The 25,551-nt window shown below is 43.9% G+C and overlaps 2 protein-coding genes and 1 pseudogene across 3 annotated transcripts; 1 reads left to right on the forward strand and 2 right to left on the reverse strand.

The window, feature by feature from the left end:
* Positions 1-1,038: 1,038 nt before the first annotated feature.
* Positions 1,039-3,499, reverse strand: LOC125017925 (annotated as a pseudogene).
* Positions 3,500-4,882: 1,383 nt separating this feature from the next.
* On the forward strand, positions 4,883-7,036 carry LOC125018165 (the record flags this gene model as incomplete). The annotated part of the gene is made up of 1 exon (XM_047601911.1): positions 4,883-7,036. A coding segment is annotated over one exon (2,154 nt), but the record flags the coding sequence as incomplete, so codon positions are not given.
* Positions 7,037-9,726: 2,690 nt separating this feature from the next.
* Positions 9,727-25,551, reverse strand: sf3b1 (splicing factor 3b, subunit 1). 2 transcript variants are annotated; one of them, XM_047600103.1, is made up of 24 exons: positions 25,433-25,551; positions 23,808-23,980; positions 23,549-23,650; positions 22,822-22,936; positions 19,005-19,084; positions 18,573-18,758; positions 18,011-18,473; positions 17,694-17,815; positions 17,419-17,616; positions 17,241-17,342; positions 16,627-16,806; positions 16,457-16,543; positions 15,919-16,189; positions 15,340-15,485; positions 14,604-14,750; positions 14,227-14,352; positions 13,815-14,036; positions 12,877-13,059; positions 12,682-12,793; positions 12,268-12,388; positions 12,056-12,187; positions 11,700-11,972; positions 11,262-11,478; positions 9,727-10,369 (listed from the first exon to the last, which is right to left on the reverse strand). In XM_047600103.1, exons 1-24 carry the CDS (start codon positions 25,458-25,460, stop codon positions 10,211-10,213), a joined length of 3,945 nt encoding a protein of 1,314 aa, XP_047456059.1. In that variant the 5' UTR covers positions 25,461-25,551; the 3' UTR covers positions 9,727-10,210. The 2 variants fall into 2 exon arrangements, with proteins under 2 accessions (XP_047456059.1, XP_047456060.1); XM_047600104.1 differs by lacking the exons at positions 22,822-22,936; positions 23,549-23,650; positions 23,808-23,980; positions 25,433-25,551 and adding an exon at positions 19,455-22,720.

Consider the following 25,551-nt stretch of genomic DNA (forward strand, 5'->3'; position numbering starts at 1 on the left):
AAATCTCACTGATTGACCTTAAATTGGAAAGAGATTCATTTAAGTGGCTTTATCTTATATGAATTTTTAAATTCATATTCTTGTTATCTATCTAACATTTAGTATGAAAAACTATTGTCACAACTATTATCAAGAATAATAACATATTAGGTCCAGGCCAGTCAGCGCCCCCTTTAAATTAGCAAAAGTCATTAAATACAAAGCAAAATATATTTGACGTTAAACATTGCATGGGGTTAAAGTGACCCCCAAAGATAAGAGGAGGGTTAAAAACTGGAAGGCTAGAGGGGAACCGTTGTCTCTGAGGAAGAAATGTAGTTGAAAAAAGATCCTGATTGATGGTGATGGTAAATGGTCTTGCTCTTATATAGCGCTTTTCTACCTACCCAAAGGTACTCAAAGCACTTTTACAGTCAGAGACACATCCACCCATCCGCTCACACAAGCACACACACATTCACACACCAGCGCCAGTTGCACTGGGAGCAACTGGGGGTTCTTGCTCAAGGACACTTCGGCATATGGCACACTCAGGGGATCGAACTGCTAACCCTTCGGTTCATGGATAATCCGCTCTACCTACTGAGCCATAGCTGCCCCCAAATTTATTAAACATTTGGTGAAATCAAATTGAAGAAAAACAACAGTAGAACTCAGGGTTGTCCAAAAAAGCGTTGAATAAGGTCAGCTGGACTTGTAGAATTTCTTGAAGACGTTTCGCCACTCATCCGAGTAGCTTCTTCAGTTCTGATGAACTAGTGGGAAATTGAGGTTTAAATAGGAAAAAACTCTGTGGGTAGCACCCACCAGAAACTTGCTTGACCAGAAGACTGGGGTCACTAATTACCATAATGGCTGATACTTACCTGTCCTTGAATGGGGGGAAACTGTGTGCCTAGGCTAACTTACCCTATGAATAGAGCTCTAACGAGGCTATTGTCCATGGGAACCTGGAGGCTCAGTGTGTGAATGTTGTTGAAACTTCTTGGGGACAGAAGTCAAAACTGAATTATAAATAGTTGGTAAATGAAATCTCAGTCCACCTCCTCTGTTTAGAGAAGGTTTCTCCATTTTGACATAGATGGCTTCCTTAACTCCTCTCTCAAACCATCTGTCCTCTCTGGCCAGGACTTTGACGTTGTTATCCTCAAAGGAGTGTCCTTTGTCCTTCAGGTGGAGGTGGACTGCTGAGTCGTTTCCTGATGAGCTGGCTCTCCTGTGTTGGGCCATGCGCTTGTGTATGGGTTGTTTGGTTTCCCCAATGTACAGGTCTGTACATTCCTCGCTACACTGAACCGCGTACACTACATTGCTCTGTTTCTGTCTAGGTGTTTTGTCCTTGGGGTGGACCAGTTTCTGTCTTAGGGTGTTTCCAGGTTTGAAATAAACTGGGATGCGGTGTTTACCAAAAATTCTCCTTAGTTTCTCTGATACCCCAGCTATGTAGGGGATGGTGATGTTCTTCCTTCTGTTTTGTTCCTCTTCCCTGTCCTTCCTGGGATATCTTTTTGAGCCTTTGACAAAGGCCCAGTTGGGATATCCGCATGTCTTGAGGGTTTGTTTAATGTGTGTTCCCTCCTTGTCCTTGCCATCCTGTCTGGTGGGGACAGTCTGTGCTCGGTGCTGGAGGGTTCTGATGACTCCCAGTTTGTGTTCCAGGGGGTGGTGTGAGTCAAATAACAGGTGTTGGTCTGTGTGTGTGGGTTTCCTATATACTTCTATGTTGAGGCTTCGATCTTCTTCAACACGTACCAAACAGTCCAAAAAGGCCAGACAGGCCCCGCTGATGTCCTCCCTGGTGAACTTGATGTTGCTGTCCACTGTGTTGATGTGTTTAGTGAAAGATTCCACCTCCTTTGTCTTGATTTTAACCCAGGTGTCGTCCACATATCTGTACCAGTGGGTGGGAGTGGGACCTGCAAAGGTGTCCAGAGCTCTGGTCTCTACTTCCTCCATGTAGAGATTGGCCACGATCGGTGACACTGGGGACCCCATCGCACAGCCGTGTTTTTGCCTGTAGAAACCTCCATTGAACTGAAAGTAGGTGGTGGTCAGGCACAGGTCGAGTAACACACAGACTTGTTCTGGGGTGAGGTTGGTTCTTGAGGCCAAGGTGTCATCCTTTTGTAGTTTTTTCCTTACTACATCCGTGGCTTCTCTCGTGGGGATGCAGGTGAACAGAGAGGTGACATCAAAGGACACGATGGTTTCTTCTGGGTCCAGTGTGATGTCCTTGACTTTGTTCACAAAGTCCCTGGAGTTTTCGATGTGGTGTGGGGTGTTGCCTACTAATGGAGAGAGGATGGATGCCAAATGCTTGGCAATGTTATATGTGACAGAGTTGATGCTACTGACAATGGGTCTGAGTGGGGCTCCCTCCTTGTGTATTTTGGGGAGACCATAAATACACGGTGTGGCTTCCCCTGGGTACAGACGGTAATAAAGGAGTCTGTCGATGACCTTCTCCTTTTCCAGTTGTTGTAGGTAGTTTATTATTCTGGTTTTGTAGATGTTGGTTGGGTCGCGGTCTCAGTGTCTCATAAGTGTCTTGGTCGTTGAGGAGGTTGTTCATTTTTGCCTGGTAGTCCACCGTGTTTAACACCACTGTGCATCTCCCTTTGTCTGCTGGCAGGATCGTGATGTCCCGGTCTTTCTGCAGTGATACTAGCGCCTTCCTTTCCTGGGGGGTGATGTTCGATGGTGGTGTTTTTGCACTGGCGAGGGCTGATGTTATTTCCAGTCTGAGTTGTTCGGCTTCTGTGTTTGTCAGTTTGTTGTTCTTGATGGCAGACTCTGTAGCAGTGATGAGGTCTACCACTGGAATCTGTTCTGGTGTTATGGCGAAGTTTAGTCCTTTGGCCAGGATCTCATTCTCTGGTTGCGTGAGTTCTCTGTGCGATAGGTTCTGGACCCACTTCTTCTGGATGCCCTGCTGCGTGGTGTGGGCATCCTTCTTCCTCCATGTCAGTTCTTCCGACTTGTGTTTTCTGTTGTGCCTAGTTTGCAAAACCTGGAATTTGCGTTTCTGTCGTTCCTTACCTTTTGTGTGTTGTGTGATCTGGGCCTTTTCCACAAATTTGGAGACTTTCTCCAGGATGTCCTCAGGTAGCTGCGAAGTTAGTTTGCAGAAGCAGTGTTCGGCCTCGGATTTGAGAGCGTCGATGGTGAAATTGACCTGTCTCACTCTCTCGTTGAGCAGCTGGGCTTGAGCTTTCTGGAGAATTTGTTCCGCTTTGAAGCCCTTTACGGTGGAGCCTATGTGTAGGCTGGTGGGAATAATCTTGTGTTGTCTGCATCTCAAGTTGAACCGAAGGTGGTTCCTGTAGTCTGCAAGTTTCCTCGAGGTCCTCTCATATTCCCGCACTAGTCGAAGGGTGCTGGTCCCAAAGTGCGTAGCAATATGTCTGTGAAGGTTCTCAGTCATCCAGGTCATGGTAATCCAAAAAAGCGTTGAATAAGGTCAGCTGGACTTGTAGAATTTCTTGAAGACGTTTCGCCACTCATCCGAGTAGCTTCTTCAGTTCTGATGAACTAGTGGGAAATTGAGGTTTAAATAGGAAAAAACTCTGTGGGTAGCACCCACCAGAAACTTGCTTGACCAGAAGACTGGGGTCACTAATTACCATAATGGCTGATACTTACCTGTCCTTGAATGGGGGGAAACTGTGTGCCTAGGCTAACTTACCCTATGAATAGAGCTCTAACGAGGCTATTGTCCATGGGAACCTGGAGGCTCAGTGTGTGAATGTTGTTGAAACTTCTTGGGGACAGAAGTCAAAACTGAATTATAAATAGTTGGTAAATGAAATCTCAGTCCACCTCCTCTGTTTAGAGAAGGTTTCTCCATTTTGACATAGATGGCTTCCTTAACTCCTCTCTCAAACCATCTGTCCTCTCTGGCCAGGACTTTGACGTTGTTATCCTCAAAGGAGTGTCCTTTGTCCTTCAGGTGGAGGTGGACTGCTGAGTCGTTTCCTGATGAGCTGGCTCTCCTGTGTTGGGCCATGCGCTTGTGTATGGGTTGTTTGGTTTCCCCAATGTACAGGTCTGTACATTCCTCGCTACACTGAACCGCGTACACTACATTGCTCTGTTTCTGTCTAGGTGTTTTGTCCTTGGGGTGGACCAGTTTCTGTCTTAGGGTGTTTCCAGGTTTGAAATAAACTGGGATGCGGTGTTTACCAAAAATTCTCCTTAGTTTCTCTGATACCCCAGCTATGTAGGGGATGGTGATGTTCTTCCTTCTGTTTTGTTCCTCTTCCCTGTCCTTCCTGGGATATCTTTTTGAGCCTTTGACAAAGGCCCAGTTGGGATATCCGCATGTCTTGAGGGTTTGTTTAATGTGTGTTCCCTCCTTGTCCTTGCCATCCTGTCTGGTGGGGACAGTCTGTGCTCGGTGCTGGAGGGTTCTGATGACTCCCAGTTTGTGTTCCAGGGGGTGGTGTGAGTCAAATAACAGGTGTTGGTCTGTGTGTGTGGGTTTCCTATATACTTCTATGTTGAGGCTTCGATCTTCTTCAACACGTACCAAACAGTCCAAAAAGGCCAGACAGGCCCCGCTGATGTCCTCCCTGGTGAACTTGATGTTGCTGTCCACTGTGTTGATGTGTTTAGTGAAAGATTCCACCTCCTTTGTCTTGATTTTAACCCAGGTGTCGTCCACATATCTGTACCAGTGGGTGGGAGTGGGACCTGCAAAGGTGTCCAGAGCTCTGGTCTCTACTTCCTCCATGTAGAGATTGGCCACGATCGGTGACACTGGGGACCCCATCGCACAGCCGTGTTTTTGCCTGTAGAAACCTCCATTGAACTGAAAGTAGGTGGTGGTCAGGCACAGGTCGAGTAACACACAGACTTGTTCTGGGGTGAGACAGAGTGAGAGAGTGAGAGAGTGAGACAGGTCAATTTCACCATCGACGCTCTCAAATCCGAGGCCGAACACTGCTTCTGCAAACTAACTTCGCAGCTACCTGAGGACATCCTGGAGAAAGTCTCCAAATTTGTGGAAAAGGCCCAGATCACACAACACACAAAAGGTAAGGAACGACAGAAACGCAAATTCCAGGTTTTGCAAACTAGGCACAACAGAAAACACAAGTCGGAAGAACTGACATGGAGGAAGAAGGATGCCCACACCACGCAGCAGGGCATCCAGAAGAAGTGGGTCCAGAACCTATCGCACAGAGAACTCACGCAACCAGAGAATGAGATCCTGGCCAAAGGACTAAACTTCGCCATAACACCAGAACAGATTCCAGTGGTAGACCTCATCACTGCTACAGAGTCTGCCATCAAGAACAACAAACTGACAAACACAGAAGCCGAACAACTCAGACTGGAAATAACATCAGCCCTCGCCAGTGCAAAAACACCACCATCGAACATCACCCCCCAGGAAAGGAAGGCGCTAGTATCACTGCAGAAAGACCGGGACATCACGATCCTGCCAGCAGACAAAGGGAGATGCACAGTGGTGTTAAACACGGTGGACTACCAGGCAAAAATGAACAACCTCCTCAACGACCAAGACACTTATGAGACACTGAGACGCGACCCAACCAACATCTACAAAACCAGAATAATAAACTACCTACAACAACTGGAAAAGGAGAAGGTCATCGACAGACTCCTTTATTACCGTCTGTACCCAGGGGAAGCCACACCGTGTATTTATGGTCTCCCCAAAATACACAAGGAGGGAGCCCCACTCAGACCCATTGTCAGTAGCATCAACTCTGTCACATATAACATTGCCAAGCATTTGGCATCCATCCTCTCTCCATTAGTAGGCAACACCCCACACCACATCGAAAACTCCAGGGACTTTGTGAACAAAGTCAAGGACATCACACTGGACCCAGAAGAAACCATCGTGTCCTTTGATGTCACCTCTCTGTTCACCTGCATCCCCACGAGAGAAGCCACGGATGTAGTAAGGAAAAAACTACAAAAGGATGACACCTTGGCCTCAAGAACCAACCTCACCCCAGAACAAGTCTGTGTGTTACTCGACCTGTGCCTGACCACCACCTACTTTCAGTTCAATGGAGGTTTCTACAGGCAAAAACACGGCTGTGCGATGGGGTCCCCAGTGTCACCGATCGTGGCCAATCTCTACATGGAGGAAGTAGAGACCAGAGCTCTGGACACCTTTGCAGGTCCCACTCCCACCCACTGGTACAGATATGTGGACGACACCTGGGTTAAAATCAAGACAAAGGAGGTGGAATCTTTCACTAAACACATCAACACAGTGGACAGCAACATCAAGTTCACCAGGGAGGACATCAGCGGGGCCTGTCTGGCCTTTTTGGACTGTTTGGTACGTGTTGAAGAAGATCGAAGCCTCAACATAGAAGTATATAGGAAACCCACACACACAGACCAACACCTGTTATTTGACTCACACCACCCCCTGGAACACAAACTGGGAGTCATCAGAACCCTCCAGCACCGAGCACAGACTGTCCCCACCAGACAGGATGGCAAGGACAAGGAGGGAACACACATTAAACAAACCCTCAAGACATGCGGATATCCCAACTGGGCCTTTGTCAAAGGCTCAAAAAGATATCCCAGGAAGGACAGGGAAGAGGAACAAAACAGAAGGAAGAACATCACCATCCCCTACATAGCTGGGGTATCAGAGAAACTAAGGAGAATTTTTGGTAAACACCGCATCCCAGTTTATTTCAAACCTGGAAACACCCTAAGACAGAAACTGGTCCACCCCAAGGACAAAACACCTAGACAGAAACAGAGCAATGTAGTGTACGCGGTTCAGTGTAGCGAGGAATGTACAGACCTGTACATTGGGGAAACCAAACAACCCATACACAAGCGCATGGCCCAACACAGGAGAGCCAGCTCATCAGGAAACGACTCAGCAGTCCACCTCCACCTGAAGGACAAAGGACACTCCTTTGAGGATAACAACGTCAAAGTCCTGGCCAGAGAGGACAGATGGTTTGAGAGAGGAGTTAAGGAAGCCATCTATGTCAAAATGGAGAAACCTTCTCTAAACAGAGGAGGTGGACTGAGATTTCATTTACCAACTATTTATAATTCAGTTTTGACTTCTGTCCCCAAGAAGTTTCAACAACATTCACACACTGAGCCTCCAGGTTCCCATGGACAATAGCCTCGTTAGAGCTCTATTCATAGGGTAAGTTAGCCTAGGCACACAGTTTCCCCCCATTCAAGGACAGGTAAGTATCAGCCATTATGGTAATTAGTGACCCCAGTCTTCTGGTCAAGCAAGTTTCTGGTGGGTGCTACCCACAGAGTTTTTTCCTATTTAAACCTCAATTTCCCACTAGTTCATCAGAACTGAAGAAGCTACTCGGATGAGTGGCGAAACGTCTTCAAGAAATTCTACAAGTCCAGCTGACCTTATTCAACGCTTTTTTGGATTACCATGACCTGGATGACTGAGAACCTTCACAGACAACTCAGGGTTGTGATTAATATTGAAAATAAGAGTACAATATAAGTACAATATGAAGGAACTGAATGGTTTGGGAATGAACAGCTGCATTAGTCTTAAGAAAACCACTAATCGGTGAGGCTAACTAGAAAGGGCTTTAATTTGCTACGGAGCATAAAGATTGGACTCTGGAGCAATGGAAGAAGGTCACGTGGTCTGATGAGTCCAGATTTACCCTGTTCCAGAGTGATGGGGCATCAGGGTAAGAAGAGAAGAAGATGAAGTGCCCCATCACATGTAGTCCTGCTGTTCAAGCCTGTGGGGGCAGAACTGTGATCTGGGGTTGCTGCAGTTACTCAGGTCTAGATTCAGCAACATTATGCCCAAAGAATGAGGTCAGCTGACTACCTGAATGTACTGATTAACCATGCATCAATGGATTGTTTCTTCCCTGATGACACAGGCATTTTTCATGATGCCAGGATTCATTGGGCTCACACTGTGAAAGAGTGGTTCAGGGAGCATGAGACATAATTTTCACACATGGATTGACCACCACAGAGCCCAGACCTGAACCCCATTGAGAATCTTTGGAATGTGCCAGAGAAGGCTTTGAAAAGTGGACAGACTCTCCCATCATCAAAAAAATGCATGAAAGTAAATCTTGTGACATGGCAGAAGCTTATCACAACAATGCCACAGTGAATATGTGCTATAATTAATGCTAAAGCTGGCCCAACAAAATATTACTATTAGAGAGGGAGACGGCGTGGGAAAACATTGCTGCTCGGGTCAATGCGTGAGTTTACGGTTACGATTACGGTTTTCTTATCTACCTGCTGACAGACTGTGGTCTGGGCCAGCCAGCTGATAAATGACACGTCAGCAATACGTCGGATGATGTTTCTGAGGAAGACTGGAGTCACACTTGAAACTGTCAAGCAAGATCTGTCTGAAGATAAGAAAACTGTAACATAAGTTTAAATGTAGTCCTTTACAATCACAATAATATTACTGGGGAAAACTGCTTGAATGGTAGCCTATTCATTTATTTCATAGGTGCAATCCGTGGGGGAGAAGCGTACTTGGCAGCAGCTTAAGATGAAATATAAAAACATTGTTCAAACAGGTCAGACCTCGGCATGGAGGGACCTCATGTTGATCATGTTTTACACTGTAAAGTAAATATTAAGTGGCTATTTGACTGTGCAGTTGTTTTATCCACAACATAATGCTGTTCTCACACACATAAATGTCTTCTCATCTATATCATGTTCTGTTAAATTAAGCCTGTTTAAACTAACACATACTCTACTCAGCCAACAGAAAGAAGGCAGAGTTGTGGTGGCCCAGCACCGCCACCTCTAACAGGGCAGGGGAGCCCTAAGTCAGAATACTGGAAGGCCATTGTCTGGGGGAATCCCTGGAGGGAGCTCATCCTCTGAGTCCACCCCCCAAGACACAAGTACCTTTATAAAATGTAATGGTCCCATAGATATCTTTTTTGAAGCCTATTCATACAAATATTTATCTATTATGTATTTTTTTCTTTTGTCCCAACAGATTCTGATGGTACCGCTCAAAAAGATAATTATCTGGAAATGCTAAAACATCTATGCGCAATCTGATAACCATCTTCCGACAAATACTTAAATTCTCTGTGCAGTAATGCTGCACCTTTATCCACGGGATCGTTGTCAAAAGGACATGCCGTGTTCGTGAAAAAAGTCACCTCCTACTGTGCCTAATGGACTTCTGATAGAGCTGACAATGATTTTTTAAATGATTTTTGACGGACAGCAGAACAAGGCTACACCAAAACTAGCATGCTGACTGAATGAATTAAAGAGGAAATCATATTGTGTGTGGCTGAAAGAGGGCGGAGACAGAGAGAAACTTGAGGATCTTTGAGTAAAACTTGGTCCCAACCAGGTTAGGTTCATGGAGTCTGTTACTACGGTAACTGACTGAGAGCTTAAGGTATCTCTCTCTGTGAAACAGGGTAGTTATCCTTCTTTCTCTGGTTTGAGTTACCTCCCTTTGTGAAAGAAAAAACTCAGACTTTTCTTCACTTCAGGTCTAGTTTTCACTTTGTGAAACAGACCTCTGATTTTTAGCCCATATGGAGCAGATGGATTTAGGAGATGATTAGTAAAAGTTACCATTAGAACTCTACTCCTCATCCATCAGGTATAATCTGATTATTAGAGGTAGAGTTCCCTTCACTAATAACTACATTTAGATGATTTTTTTTTATCACCGATTCTACATGAACACGTTAAATACACAACCACAACAAATGAACAACTTCAAGTTTATTGAAGAACTTAATTTATGTAAATCCAATAAAACTCACATGAACAAGGAAACTAGAATACATTGTCATCAAAATCTGAAACATTTCATCTTTGTCTTTAGTTAGTAAAGCAAAAAATGAGAAACCGAAATGGATTTTTATACACAAACATTTTATTTGGTTAAATAAAGCATTGATCTAATAAGAACAGAGGGAGAAGGTTGTGGTCAATACACACTGACAAAATAATCCATATGGTTTCAAAACTCTGTGGTGATTGATGCTGCTCTGCTTGTAGCTCAACAAAAATAAAACAGGACAATAATAAAAAAAAAAATTACAGACTCTACAAGTTTCCTTCTTTGACTTCCAGCTTTGAATACGGGAAGCTGGCGACAAACAGAGCCGCTAAATACAAACCGACCAGGAGGGGAGATGATGGGGGAGACGATCCAGAGGAGGAGGAAAGAGGAGGGGTGGATTTGTATTTACAGGACGTATTCCAGCTCGTAGCGGACGAATACGTTTTTGTCGTCATTGTAGACCTGTGGGTAGTGAGCAATGAGGGCGTCCTGGGAGCCGATGTAGATCGAGTTGTAGATCTTCCAGTAGACGTCCCTCACCTTCCTGGCTGGGTGGAAGAGACCCTGCAGAGACGAGAGGGACAAGTTATAGATTATGATTCATTGATCTATCGAGGATTAATCCAAGGGTGTTAAACATACGGCCCGTGGGCCAAAACCAGCCTCTAAGAGGATCCAACCTGGGTCCGCTGGGATTCATTTACCAAGTGAAAACATGAGCTGCAAATTTTCAATTAAAAATTTACTGCTAATTCTAATGTGTCCACTATGCATCGTACAGTTTTAATCAGAGTTGTTGGACATAAAATAACACTAGTATTACATAACCAAGATGAAAAGTACCAATAAAATAAAATAAAATGTTATTTCATGTGCGAATCGTTAACCTAACAATCTCAGTTAGGATTAGCAAACTGCTACATACCATGTGGCTACAAATTTGGAGGAAGAATACAAGATCTAAAGGAACATATGATATTTATTCAGCTTCTATCACAGTCAGTAAACTAACTATGAAGTTAAAGAAGTCTCATCTAAGTACTTCACTAGTTGATGTTTTTACACTATTGAAGTTATTGTCTTCTGACTTTTTACTGACATGTATTTAAACAGTGGACAGTGGAAAAGTGGAAGAGTGGACAATGGATGAGCATTTAGCATTAAACTAAAACGGTTCATAAATGTAGTTTCTGGAATGAATGCTTCTTGTGTATAAGCCCAAATATAAAGAAATACAGTAAACTGTTGGAGTTACAAGACTGTAATTTATAGTTTAAGATTCAAAATGTTATTTTGTTGTAAATGTTCTTCTCTGCAATAAAATAAAAGGGAAACATGGAGTTGTTATTATTTATAAGTTATTATACTTGAGACTTATGTGGCCCCAGAACTAAAATGAAGTGAACACCCCAGGCATAAGTGGGCCAACCAAACCAATTTATTTATTGGTCTTCACCTGTAAGCAGTACTGCAGCATGCGGCAGGGCCCGATGGCAACCCTCAGCCCCTCCAATGCCCCCATGACGGCCTGGATGACATGAGGCGACGTCTCAAACACGTTGGGCCACACATAGTTCAGCAGGTGGTTGAGGGAGTCCTCGCAGCCGAAGCCGTAAACACCCAGAGACATGTGCTGGACAACGGCGCTGGCAGTCTGTCGGTGGACCAGATCTCTGCAGAGAAACCAACAAGAGCCATATATTTAACTTGAAGGACTCCGATGTATTAGTATGAATGTCCCTGATAGGTATTGGAATCTAGACATTTTTAAAATCATCAGATCAGCATTAGGAGTTCTATTTTATGCATGATTCTAATTAAGTATTTTCAGTCTAAAGTACTTCAACGTCAATAAAGAACCTGAATACAGCCAGTCAGAAAGCACTGCGCTTACCTGTCCATGAGGGCATCCTCCAGCAGGGGCGTGACGGCATAGATATAGTCTTTGCCCATCTCTCCGATGTACTCAAAAAGGAAGGAGAGCGACTTGAGGACGCCGTTCTGCACATTGAGCTCGGGCACTCTGTATTCGTTCATGAGCGCGGGCAGTACGGTGAACGGTGAGCAGGTCTCTGCCACAATAGCGATGGCCACAGTGGTGCAGACCCTGTTCTGGCGCTCCTGGACCTTCAGGTTGTTCAGCAGAGTGGCCAAGACGTCGTGAGGCCTGTGAGGAGAGAGGAGGAGGATGTGAGGTGAGGTTTCTAGAGAAGTAAAGATTAATTTGAGGCGTCTATGTTTAATACTCACCCTATAGCTTTGGCGATGTAACCGAACGTATTGACAGTGGCTCTGCGGATCGCCTTCTTGTGAGCCTTCAGCAGCTCCAGCAGCTCAAAACAAATCCTCATCCACTCCCTGGCTGACACATATTCAGCTCCCCTAAAAATTTTTTAAAAAGTCTGATTAACTCTCTGAACGACCAGGAAAACACAATCAGATCAACGTGATGTTTGACAGACCTGTCGGCGATCCTGCCCACCAGGTCGATGCAGTTTTCCTGCACCTTCTCGTGTCTGTTCTTCAGGATGGGAGTCAAACGCGGAAGCAGGTCTTTGATTGGTGGAGTCATCTTGTGCATACCTGCAACAAGAGCATAAAATGTTTTAAATTTGACACTAGCAAACACAACTGGACTTGTTGGAGATGCTTTATTCAAGTCTTTAGTTTAACCAGGAACCTGTGTCTGCCCACCTGACAAGAGTGTTTACAACCAGATATTCTCACTCTCACAATTAAAAGAAATGGGCTTATCATCCATTCGAAAGACATTCTGCTCAAACCTCAAAACTAGAGTCTTTGGACATAAAGGGCTCATTAAAGTAGCAGTCTTTAACTATTAGCTGGGAGTTGAATGAAGGTGGTGAAGGACATACCAATGACATTAACGATGGCCTTCAGCGCTCCCAGGATGCTACCCAGCACCTCAGGGTACTCTTCACCCAGGTACTCATACAGTACCACACCCAAGTGACCCATCAGCTTTTCCTGCAGACAGATTTAAAGCAACACTTTGAGTTTGTGGACTTTTATGGACTCAGTAATACGGTCATATCTTTGGTGTTGTGTACCTCCTGGCAGGTCTTCATGACCACAGCTGTACGGGAGATGAGGTCAGCGGCTTGCTGACGGACTTTGGCTGACTTGTTGTTGAGACGCCACAGCACCGTACCACAAATCTGAGGCAGGTAGGGCTTGACACGCTTCCCAAGGGCATTCACCACTGTACCAAAACCATTCAGCATCACAGAGTCCTGCAGATAAAGGAGGGACAAAATTAACACAAAACAGAGGAGGGGGTGGTATTGTGTTTTTCTAACTTGGCAACAAAATACTACTGATTCCCACAGGAGGCAAAAACACAATTCAACCCATGGGCTTTTTTAATTAAGCCTGTACTTCATCACACTGTGCACATTATAGAATCAATAAAAATATTGCCATTTCCTCCATGTGAGTGGATCATACTTGCCAGCGAGTATGATCCACTTGCTGGAAGCTGACTACACAACATTCAGAGCGTTTACATGCAGCGCTTAATCAAGCTATGCTCAAAATTCAACTTTCTGACCCCAGTCCTTGTCCCAGTTTACATGCAGCGCAAGAAAATCTAATAACTGTTCTCCTCTTTCACACTAGGTGGCGATATGCATCTTTTCAGCGGGTTAATACCACGTTAATACGGCCCGATTTCCAGGTGACCTATTACGTAATATAATAAACTAGTCGTTCATGCAGCAGACCGGCATTTCAAACAACAACAAGACGGATATTAGTACATTTTTTAATCTTGTACGTAATGTTCGCGCTACTTCTGGTGCAGGTAAGATCCGCACTATCCCTCAGACGGTTCTTCTAGCGGCTCCATTTCTCTTCTTCTTCTCCTGCGACCGTTTTTGTTCCGGGGTCACATGCACTTAAGTTCACATGCACTTAAGTTCTCCTGTTATAGTCCGATTAAGGCAATGATTGTTTTTTTTCACGTGCATGTAAACGCACTGATTCTTACCTCAGTCGTCTGCTCTTGGAAGGCGTACAGGATGCCGTCTATCAGCTGCTCCTCCAGCTTGTGGTCAATGTCAGCTGCACCCAGGTTGCCCATAATTTTTTCAATGGTCTCCATCACCATCTTCCTGTACTGCTCTGCCTCATCTTTCAGGTCATCCACAATGCGAGAAATGATCTCCGCCGCCCCGACTTTGTTGGCCAGCTCTACCGTGGTGTCGACCAGCTGTACAAACAGGAAACATCTTTAGACGCTGGCGGCCAACTTTGGCATTGCACTGAGCGTGACTAAAAGAGTTTATAAAATTATATTGAATGTCTGTTGAAATGCAACTTTTATGTTTGGACACCTTTGTAGGTAAAAGGCATTTACAGGCATAGGAGTTTTAAGACATGACAACAACATTTTTGCTGACCTGTCTGTAGTTGCGTCTGTCCAGAGCCATCCTGTGCTGCCAGAAGTGTTTGAAGAAAGGTGGAAGGATCTCGGTCTTGATGTAGTTTGCTTCCACACCATCAGTGCCACAGCACTGCTTCACCACCTGAGAGGCAACACAGAATGATTGATCCGAGAAGAAAGGAGGTGTTTATTTGGTCGTCTAAAATCTCAATAAAGTTTGTTGCCAACGGGTGCAGGTTGAGAACAGAGACGACACCAACGGCCGCTCTGCTAATTCTCGTGTTGGCGTTAATCTAGCGACCTACTAGCCCTGAGGCAACTATGTAAAAAGTTGAACAGGCGAGAAAGAGTCGCAGGAAGTTTGTACAAGTTTGTGCTTTTAGGCATTCTTACCTTGAGCACAATCTTCTTCATCTCCTCGTCGGGGGACTGAAACTCTCTGATGAGGATCAGCATCACCTCCCTGGTGTAGTAGTTTGCGTACTCAGCATCCATCAGAGGGATCAGGTAGCCGATAGCTTTGAGGAAAGCAGCCAGACCCTAGAACCAAACATGAACCAGATTTAAACTTCAATGATGAAGATAAGACAAAAAAGACGCCTGAGAGACACTAGTCATAGTAAATAATTTCATCCTGCAGAGGGCAGTAATACGACAGTTGCTCAAACCTGACCCTGAACCCTTAAAACCTTTAAGTAAATAAATAATTTTAAAAAAATTAAGCTTCTGAATATTTGAGACTATTCCATTGAGTTTAGTCTGATTGTTGGTTAGTGGTCAGAGCCTGGGAGTCGTCTTCATCAGCCGTTTTAAAGAAACTAACTGAACAGAGACTCCGGGGCAGATTTTAATGGCAGGGCCACTTTCCAGCAGTTTGTATCTGCATGTATAGACCAGCTCCTAGCAGCTGAAATAATCCAGACACTTGACATGAAACACTGATGTTTGTGTCTGATGCTGCCAGAAGAATTTAACAGTCTTTATTTGACCTCCTCTGACAGCAGCAGGTCCTCACAAAGAAGATTCTTTGGCAAGTAAATATTCACACTGCAGCCACAGACTGGCTCAGTGCTGGGTGTTATCTTGCACTCAATGCTGATAAGGGAATTTTTCCAAACAGTTGTCTTACCTTTCCTCTGTGCTGCCTGATACCCTTCCACAGAGGCTTCAGGACAGAGTCAAAGGACTCAATACCATAGGGCGTAGCAGCTTCAGCCAGGGCAGCAATGGCCAAGGCACTGATGGTCCTCACCTTCTGCTGCTCGTCCACCAGACCTGTGGCAACACATGGAGTTTCACAACCATCAGAAAGGTGGCATTATTAAAAAACAGATAATAAATCGTATCAATATTGTTCCAACAGTTCACAGAAATACTACCCTATTTATAATATACATAATAAAACTGACATATCATAGAAGCCATAAGAAATTTGCTTTCATATGGCTGTGGTATACACATGTCAATGGCAATGTCTCAGAAAATGTACCAATGGTTTATAAATACAACAAAACATTGAGATTTGTCTAAAGGTTTTAATAAAGATGGTACCAGGTGAATTCTCTATTTGGGTTTTATTATTGTGTATATCATGAAATCATGAAAACAGCCTTGAGATTGTTTTCAATCCATTTTAGATTTAAAATTAAGAATGGCAGTTTGAAAATGACAAATAAAAATATGTGTTTTAGTCGAGGACACTACTTGCCGTGTTCAATAATCTCCACCAAGCTGCGGAGATGTGGCAGGATGGCACAGCCCATGAGGATGGCGATTTGTTGCACGATCTTGATGCCAGTGTGGCGAGCCTGCCAGGACTTCTTGCTTTTACACACAGCCTTGAGGAAAGGCAGGAGGGAAGGGATGCCGAGGGCAGAGGCCACCACGGCGAAGGCTCTGGCAGTGGTGTTTCTGACATACTCGTCCATGTTGTCAATATCGGGCCGCATTGTGGAGATCATTGTAGCTAAACCGGCAGCCTTGGACACGGAGGAGAAAGATAGAAAGGTCAAATATGTGCACATCTCTTAGCTTCGATGCTTTGATTTAACCTGTCAAAATGAAACATTTTAAATGGGTGCAGTCTGAATTCAGACCAGACATATCAGATTTCTCTCCTCTTGTGTTGGTTAATCCAGTGGACAACTAGCCCTGATCTCAGCACGGACTTGTCGAACAGGCAAGAAACAGTTCGCAAAAATCCGGTTTGTTGATGACAAAGAAAACATAAACGTGCCTCATATTACCTTTGCCAAGTTAGAGATGATTTCTCTGCCCTCTACTCTGGCGTAATAGTCCTCATCAATCAGCAGCGGCTCAATAACCACAAGAATCTGGACACAAAAGGCATGGTCAGTTAGTTCCTCACAGGCAAGAAAACAAAAAAACAAGCACACCTCTTTCTCACTGAGCTCACCTTGTGAACATATGGCCGGACCAGGTCATCCAGCTTGTAGAGGATGCGGTCAATGACTTTGACCAGCAGGTGGCGCTCCTGGTCCTCCAGGGTGGGCGACATGAGCAGCGGCAGGATCTGGTTAAACAGAGGGCCGGCTCCAAATTCACGAGCCTTGTCGGTAATCTGACGCAGAGCGGCCTACGATGAGAGAGAGGATCAATCAGTCAGATTAAAATGTGACAGAGCACAGAATGATCACAAAACAACCAGAGTCACGAAGTTTTTGTTTTAAGAAAACGTTTTAGTCTGAGCTATGGTTCCTACAGTTAAGGCACAATGTCTGGTCAGTATTCTAATGAAATAATTTATCCACCCAAAGAAAATGAAACGTCTGCTCAAGGCTAGGGATGCACCGATTGGCACTGGGGTTGATCTACTGAATTGGGCTTCAACCAATCCTCATCTTTTGTCGTTATTCGTTGTGCGTTACTGGGTAGTGTCAAAGGTGCCCAGAATCTAAGAAGAAGAATCTAAACTATGTGAATACAAATGTCTGTAGCAGGAGATTCTTTAGCAAGAAAATATTCACAATGCAGTCACATAAAGGGAATACAGTAACTAGAGACACCAACCTTCCTCATGGGAGGTGTTCCATTTTTAATCTTTAGCAACAGCTTCATGATCTTCCTTTCCTTCTGCTCTTCAGGGCTCAGTGTGGACTCGTCCACCTCCACCTGATACAAACACAAAGAGACGCAACTTAGAGAGAACGAACATGTTTAACTCAAGGTTTTATGAAACGATGCTCACCAGCAGTTTGTCAAAGTACTGGATGTCGTCAGGTTTGAGGAAGGGAAGATTTCCTGAGGGCTGGTCGTTCATCTGTTTTGTGGTGCGATCCTCGGCCTGCATGTGGAAGCCTGTCATTCCACCAATGGGTGTGGGGGTGGCCGCCAGCTTACGGGCCGGGGTGCGAATCGGCACGTAACCAGCCGGAGGAGGCAAGACCTGCAGGAAGACAAATTTAAATTTAAATTAAATCCCATTTATTTAAGAATACAAAGCATCAACGAAGAGGCACGGACTTTGTAACCCTCGGGGAACATGGCATCAAGCTCCTCATCTGTAAGAGGTCGGTTCCTCTCGTCAATCTCCCGCTCCCATCTCCACGCCTGCAGCTGCTCTGGAGTCATGCTCATCAGGTGACCTAAAAAACAAACAAACAGTTTATTAAAACATCTAAAAAAATGCTGTTTTCTTTTCAATACCAGTTGTTGTTCCTGGTTTTAAAAGCAAACGTATGAAAATGATGGGGTTTGACTATCTGGTCTTAGTATGCAGTCCTATTGTGACAAACAAGAGCCAAAAAAATTTCAAAAACAGATGAGCCATGCTGGTTTACCTGGCGTTGGTGTGGCCATGTTCATCGCTGGCGTTCCGATGGGAGTTTTTCCAGGAGTAAGCAGAGGCGTTGAGGATCCCATCTGGCTGGCGGGTGTTTCATCCCACCGAGATTTCCTTTTACTGGCCCCTGGAGTTGGTGTCTCGCCCACTGACTCGTCCCCTCTGTCAGTTCGTGGCGTTTCGGCCCATCCGCTGCCATGTCCCGGGGTCTCCCTCTCTGTCTTTGGGGTCTCGTCCCAGCGGTTCTTGCGGACGCTTCCTGTGGCTCCGCCGTGGCCAGGTGTGGCGTGACCGGGTGTGTCCCTGCCTGGGGTTGCGGCGCCTGCAGGAGTGTGGCTAGGAGTGGGGTCCCACATGCGACTGCTGGGAGTGGCACCTGGGGTCTCGCTGCCTTTAGGGCGGCCGGGGGTTTCATCCCATCGGCTGTTTGAAGGCGTGTGTGCAGGGGTGTGCCCTGGAGTCTGCACATTGAGAAACAAAAGCTTAGAAGCATTCAGATTAACGGTCATGTTTTATTTTTAACAGTTAAATGAAGAGGAAACTGAAAATGGGCAGCTCACCTCAGCAGAGGAGTCAGCTTGGTCCCAGCTGGACATCTTTTTGGGTGTAGTGTTGGAGGGGGTTTGATCGGCTGTCTGGTCCCAGCGGCGCTTGCGTTTTGCGGCGGCTTGAATGGCGGCGGACCCGTTGACAGCTTTCAGGTCCCCTGACTTGGCCTTCTCTGCCAGCTGTAGACGAATCTCTCTCTGCGCACAGAAACAAAAGTCAGGATGCGGCTTGCATCAAATGTAGAGGAGCCGAAAAATGTTGAAATATCTATCAGCAATACTAGCAGTGGAACTAAATTCACTTAACAGGGTTAAGAAGTATTTATGTTCTGACTCGTTCTGGGGTTTAGATTTACGAACTGTGATGTTACTACTCATTAGTAGAGGTCTCCATGTAAAATTAGTCTCATCTCAGCTTTAAACGGCAGCAGGCGGCATTCTTACCTCCTCTTTGGACAAGTTCTGCTCCAACATGACGTCCACGTAAGACCTGACCTGCAGCTTGGGGTCCGGCGTTTTGCCCCCTGTGCGAAAAAGCACCAACAAGAACACAGGACACTCATCAGTCTATGCTCCATTAACCCCCTGAATCACAACAAATAAAACAACACACAGCAAGCACAAACACAGCCAAGCTAGGCCTGACTCTCTTGTTTTGTTTTAACCAACAAATTAACATTAAGGTTCCTGCTCTGTTAAACAAAGTCCTAGAGAATTATATACAAGTATACATCTCCTGTCTTTTCTTTTACATACAGGCATAGCATTCTAGTGGAAAAACAAGCAGATACATAAGAGAGAAGAGCTGAGGCTGTGGTGCTTTCTTTAATTAAAGAAGTCTAGCCATCACTGATGCAGGGGTCCTGGTGGGGCTGGGCTCTTCAGAATACGTACACTTTCAGTGCCAAGGGTCCTTCTGCAGTCAGACTTCAACCGGCAGAAAAGAAGCCTAGAAAATTTCTCTTTACCATTAGTAACACTTTGGAAAAGGGTTTGAACTCACACACAACAGTATACCACCTGTGTTGCATTGATTCACGGCACTCAAAAAATAAATTAAAAACTTATATAAAAACAAAAGAATTTTCTCGGGGCCCAGCTTCCCATATTTATTATTATAAATAAGTATTTAACAGATTAAAATTTGAGATTATCAAAATAATGATAATGAATAAATAAAAAATAAGCATTTAAATCAGGAAAATAAAAGATAAAAAAAAAACTATAATATGCAGATCTTGCTAAATATTTGGCGACAGGCTTTCCATCATGAATGAAACGGAGGAGGGAGGTTTGCTAAATAATTTGTTGGAAACCCGATTATTATTATTATTATTATTTCTTTTTTTTTTTAATAGGTTGAGGTTTTGGGGGAAAAAAATAAAAAAGAAGCAGCAGCCAGTGGACCCTGACCAAACTGACAAAAAGTGCACAGTTCTCCATAACCTACACAGGATGAGTTGCTGCACCCTTAACAGAGTGCAGTACAGGACTGGCAAAGCAGTACTGCTGTAGGAGAGAAATTAAGGACAGTTAGTATGGGCCTGTGGTATTGCGGTAACACATTTTTTTCCTTTGATAACATATTTATATTTTACAGAGAGAGGTGTAAAATAAAAATATATTTACACAACAAGTTTGTACAACAGAGAGCTCTCTCTCTACATGCAGGCGTCAGGTAAAGGCACCCAGGAACCGGTGGCCATTAATAGTATCAGCGGAAGATGAATAAAATAAAACTACCTGACTCATAGTTATGGTTTAAAGTCATAACAAGCGACATAGGCTAATAATTAAATGACTATCATTAGGCTTGAGCCAATTTGAAGAGCTGTGGAGAAGTCTCACGTTGTTGTACAACTTAATCTATGAATAAATATATTAGATAAATTAATTCTCCTCTTCCTGCCTGGGAATGTAGTGCTGCTGTGCCCAATGGGGATGTCCTGATCAAGTCATTTTAATCGGTATCTGGAGCCGATCCAGGCATTTTTAAAAAGTTGTCTCAAATCAAACCTGAAGTAGTTTATGATGATTGATTATTAACGCCAAGTAAACAAACTTGAGGCTTTCATACTTGATAGTTCAGACTTGACAAGTTTGGTTCTGTAGTAGAAACTCCAGATGATCCTGGGCAGTCATTTTGTAAGTGGAAAAGCAGCGTTCTTGAAATGCATTCCTGGGTGTAGCAAGTCCACACAAGTTACCACCTGATACGTCCTCGATAAAACAGCAAGAACGCATCCAGGTATTTGGACTGGACTTCACAAGAACTTACATTAAGCTGGTTATTGGCGTGATCTGAATTAAGAATGTGAGAGACTTTACAGCTTGTTCCAAGATTTGGATCATCTCCCCAATTCAACAGAGCTGTTCATGGTTCTGATCCAGCAGCTGGTACAATATTCTATGGACCACATAATGACACTGCTTATGTACAGACAGACAAATTGAGATCAGATGTTGTATGTATGTAACTAGCAGAGCATTTCCCTTTCCTTAGGGGAATCGGCCCCAACATAAGTGACTATGTTGTTGCAGCTAAAAGCTAGCAACATAAAAGTTACCGTGCAACTTGTATACTGTCACATTTACATACACCGCTATCATACTAAAAATGGTTGACACAGGATTTTCTGACCCGGGTCGACTCACCACGGTGTACTTTCACATTGCCAGCAGTAGCGGGTCTGACCTTCTGCTAAGTTATCGATAAAAAAAAAAAAGTGTGCCATATCGCTATACAGACTGTATATAAACAGTCGTGCATGCGCATTGCACATCAAGATTCCCCAATTGCTGCAATTTCCTGAACATGACGTAGTTCTAAGTCGCCTGTGCATTTCCACAAATAATTGTGTAACAACACATTTGATTTGTTTGAAAAAAAAAATAAAAATAAGAAAATCTCTGCCTTTTAGAGATCGGTCTCGGGGAGACCATCAGGAAGACTGAACTTATGGATGATGACCAAAACTTTACTCCGTTCTGAGCTGCTTGCAGCCCTGGAGCTTCTATGACAGTCTAACAGGCCGTCCATTGACAAAATCAGAATGCAATAGGCAGGTACATCAACATCATTGTGTAAATTAGTGGGACAACGCAGGAAGCCTTTTCACACTGAAAGCCGAGTCGAACCGAGCCATTCAAATCCCGGGTCAACCCGGAATTTTGTGAGAGGGGCTATAGTTTCATGTTGTTGTCAAGATGTGTCCTAATCTCCTGCTCTGTGAAGGAAAGTGTGTTCCCCTCTTCACTGTGGAGCGATTTCTGGTCTAATAGCTAGCTACCAGAAACCAGTCGAGAACAAGAGGTATCCCTACTATGGCACAGAGCTGTGAATCTGGGTAGCTAACATGTGGAAAACAAACATAGCCAGACACACATTAACACATCTTTTATTGTGGATATTTAACGAGGTGGTAACAATTGAGGAAAACATTCACAGTCCATGCTAATGAGGGTCTCATTCACATATTTATAGTTTTAGGTTGAGCTATAAATATATAGCTCACCACAGAGGTATTTATAAAGGTATTTAAAACCATTAGTTGATTATTTTATACAGAAAAAGAACCCATATCTACGTGTTTTATTGTTATTTCTGTTTTATTGCTATTCATATTAGAGAAATTGATGGATCAAGACTTGGATCCGCCGATACCCAAATAAAATGATCAGGTGAGAGGAAATCAAACCTCCATCGGGACATCCCTAGTGCTTAGTACAGCGTAGCACAGTTTTAATTGGTTATTACACTACAGCTAATCCTCGTCTTTGTTTGCTGTGTCCGTCACAAATCAGATGTTAACCCTTCGACTCACACACAAACCATCTGCGACCCACGTCTGTTAGGTGACCAACACCCAACCACCTCTCCCACAGAAAACCATGGTAACCCTACTATGGGAGTATTGCACGAACCGGGATAAAAATCAGGACAACAACATCCTCTTCAGTCAAAACCAAGTAACAATAAACTACGACCCTTGTTTCAGAGTTGGAGACTGAACTCAAGAGGAAGACAGTGACCCAAAAAAAAAGGACGTTCTTGGACCACAAAGGATTGACCACAGGGAAGGCAATGAGTCTGGGAAGCAAGCTATTGCACTGTGGTCGAAGGGTTTAACAGCAAAACTATGGGTGTGAAAAACCATTGGCAGTCATGGGGGAGGGGTGCAAGAAAAAAGGTGAGCCGTGAGAAAATTTGGAGGAAATGGGGAAGATGTAACAATGACAAAAAAAAGAGAGCTAAATTTACCATCTGCGAAGGGGTCAAGACGCTCGGGCGAGATAATCATCCGTATGCGCCGGGCTTTGTATTCATCCTCACGCTCTACGATCTTCTGCGGACGATGCTCTGCAAATGGGTCATACTGCAAAACAAAGAGAGCGTGTAGCGTGTCAGTCAGAGCGTTTACATGCACAGCTTAATCGAGCTATGTTCAAGATTCGACTTTCTGACTACAGTCCTTGTCCCAGTTTACATGCAGTGGTAGATAATCAAATAACTGATGGGAACATGTTCTCCTCTAGGTGGCAATGTGTGTCTTTTCAGCAGTTTAATACCATGTTAATACGGCTCGCTTTCTGGTGGACCTATTACGTCATATAATGAACAAGAGTTGTTCATGTGGCAGACCAGCATTTCAAACAACAACCATAGGTGTAATAGTACATTTTTTAATCTCGTACATAATGTGTGTGCTACTTCTGGTGCATGCAAGATGCGTGCTATCGATCAGACGGTTCTTCTAGCGGCTCCGCTGACCGTCTTCTTCTGTGACTGGCTTTCTTGGACGTTTGTGTTCCGGGGTGTCAATCAGATAATGAGAACTCCGATGTTAATCGGAGTAACGTGTTTACGTGCACTTAAGTTCTCCTGTTTTGTCCGATTAAGGCAACAATTTGTTTTTTTCACGTGCATGTAAACGCACTGAGGGTCTATAACTGAATGCTTTGAATGAAAACTGGTGCTTTTGACGTACTTGCTCGTCTGACTGGGGGATGGCATTGAGTATTGCCACCGGAGCATGGTACCCTGGTTTCTTCTGTCCCAACAGGCTAGTTGATGTGTCATCTTCATCGTCCTGAGAAAGGAAAAGAGAAAGTCTAGTTAAATCTCGCCTGACTGGCAAGATTCTCCCAGGTCATATGCAGAGAACATGCAAAGGAGCATTCAAGCTCAACAGTGGAAATATGTAGTTTAAAAACCAACAGTGTATGCCTGAATAATCTAATACTTACATCCTCTTGTTCATTGGCGGCGATGGAGGTGACGTATCCAGCAAAGCGGCTGTCATTGCCTCCATAGATCTCTTGGTCGTAAAAGCCAGTGGAAACCAAACCAACTCCCTGCTCTCCCTCCTCCAGCAGAGAGGCCTTCATCCCCTGGATCTCCAGGATCTGGGCCTCAATGTCTGCAGGAAAACAAAGAAAACAACCAGACAGGGTAAAGACACAAAATTCAATAACAAATTGTAGAACAATAATCAGCTGTGCTTTAAGACAAACTACAAGTAATCATTTGAACAAAAAACTACACCTTCAAACATGTGAACACAAAGCAGAAGAAGTAACTGGCACTTTGTCTACGGAGTATTTTACGCAATCGTAAGCGTATAGACTACTGCGTCAAATTGAAGAAGAAGCTACAGCACAGACACTACACAGACCGTAGTGCTGTGACAGACGTGCACCTCCAAAGAAATATAAGCAAGCAAGGGAGACGCAATCTGATGGGGAGATTTGGAGACAGTGCGTACGTTACTGTGTTTATGTGTCTCAGTACTATAAAAGGGCCTTTATCGTCCAGTTCATTGGGTATCTCTGAATGTATTCTAATATAACAGTTGTGCAACAAATATTGTTGTCATGGAGGTTCTGGTATTCAGCATCAGTGACAAGTGACTGTGTTGTTGAATCAGCTAGGTGCTGAATAGACATGTGTTCCTAACAATCCAGACGTTTTAATCTAAATAACAGAATCACTTTAATCTCATATGTAATGTGTGCGCTACACTACACTTTCTGTTCATTCCAGTTTAATGGAACCAAAAACTCCATCCTCCACAATGATAATCTGTTTCTACTTCAACTGAAGATGATTTGGAGCAGGCCTGTTTTAAATGAATGTAATAGTTTTTACTAGTATACCTAATAATCTGGTGATTGTATTTCAAGTTTTATCTCAATATTAATTACAAAAACAAATCCCCACAATTATGAAAATAATGAGGATTTCAGGTTTTGCTCACTTACTTACATATTTTTTAGTTTTTTAACTAAAAAAAAAAAAATAAATATATATATATACACACACATACCAAACACACACACACATATATATATAAGTTCGCTCCTTTCCTTTAAAAACAGGTTGAGTGTCTAACTATGCCGGCTTCGGGCCGTTATTTGCTACCCACCACATCCACTGCGTTGTAACGTGTGGCCTAGCAGTGTTTTTAAATAAAGATACTGCTAACTGGGTGAGTCATGCGACGTTAGCCTGTCAGCAGCCGAAATGAGCAAACATGCACATATAATTTTATAAAACAAAAACATCGAAGACATTCGTTGAGATTCCCTTAGTACACCGAGTATTGTGATAGAGTCACACTTAGATATAAATCCACGGAACGCTAAAATATCATCGCTAGGTAGCATGCTAAAAGCTAGCACCAAGCGCCATTATGTAAAGCGTCCGCGTTGCGTCGTACGAGATCCGCCGTGGTATCGTTTTAAAACAACATATTAACACTATTAATCTGTGTCCAGACGGTGCAACCCGTTACCGCAACACGTAGCATGTCATTGATACAAAAAGTTTCGAGAAGCGTTTGGTATTTTCAGACTAATTTGTAATAATTTACCTTCGTGGGTCTTGGCGATCTTCGCCATTTTGGTCGTGGTTGTTCGAGACTGACACCGGATGTTACTTAACACGGACTTCCGTCTCCTTCCAGCTGTCTTCTTCTGCTTCTTCTTCTTT

This window comes from Mugil cephalus, chromosome 12 (genome assembly GCF_022458985.1).
Source record: "Mugil cephalus isolate CIBA_MC_2020 chromosome 12, CIBA_Mcephalus_1.1, whole genome shotgun sequence".
Taxonomy (NCBI): domain Eukaryota; kingdom Metazoa; phylum Chordata; class Actinopteri; order Mugiliformes; family Mugilidae; genus Mugil; species Mugil cephalus.

What these genes read in the sequence shown, in the direction of transcription:
- sf3b1 (XM_047600103.1), bottom strand. Translation starts at nt 25,460, where the DNA reads ATGGCGAAGATCGCCAAGACCCACGAAG. An exon ending in TCAGGCAGCACAGAGGAAAG is followed by an intron (nt 14,751 to 15,339) that starts GTAAGACAACTG and finishes GTTTGGTTCTAG; the next exon opens with GGTCTGGCTGCTTTCCTCAA. An exon ending in TGAAGAAGATTGTGCTCAAG is followed by an intron (nt 14,353 to 14,603) that starts GTAAGAATGCCT and finishes GTTGCCTCTCAG; the next exon opens with GTGGTGAAGCAGTGCTGTGG.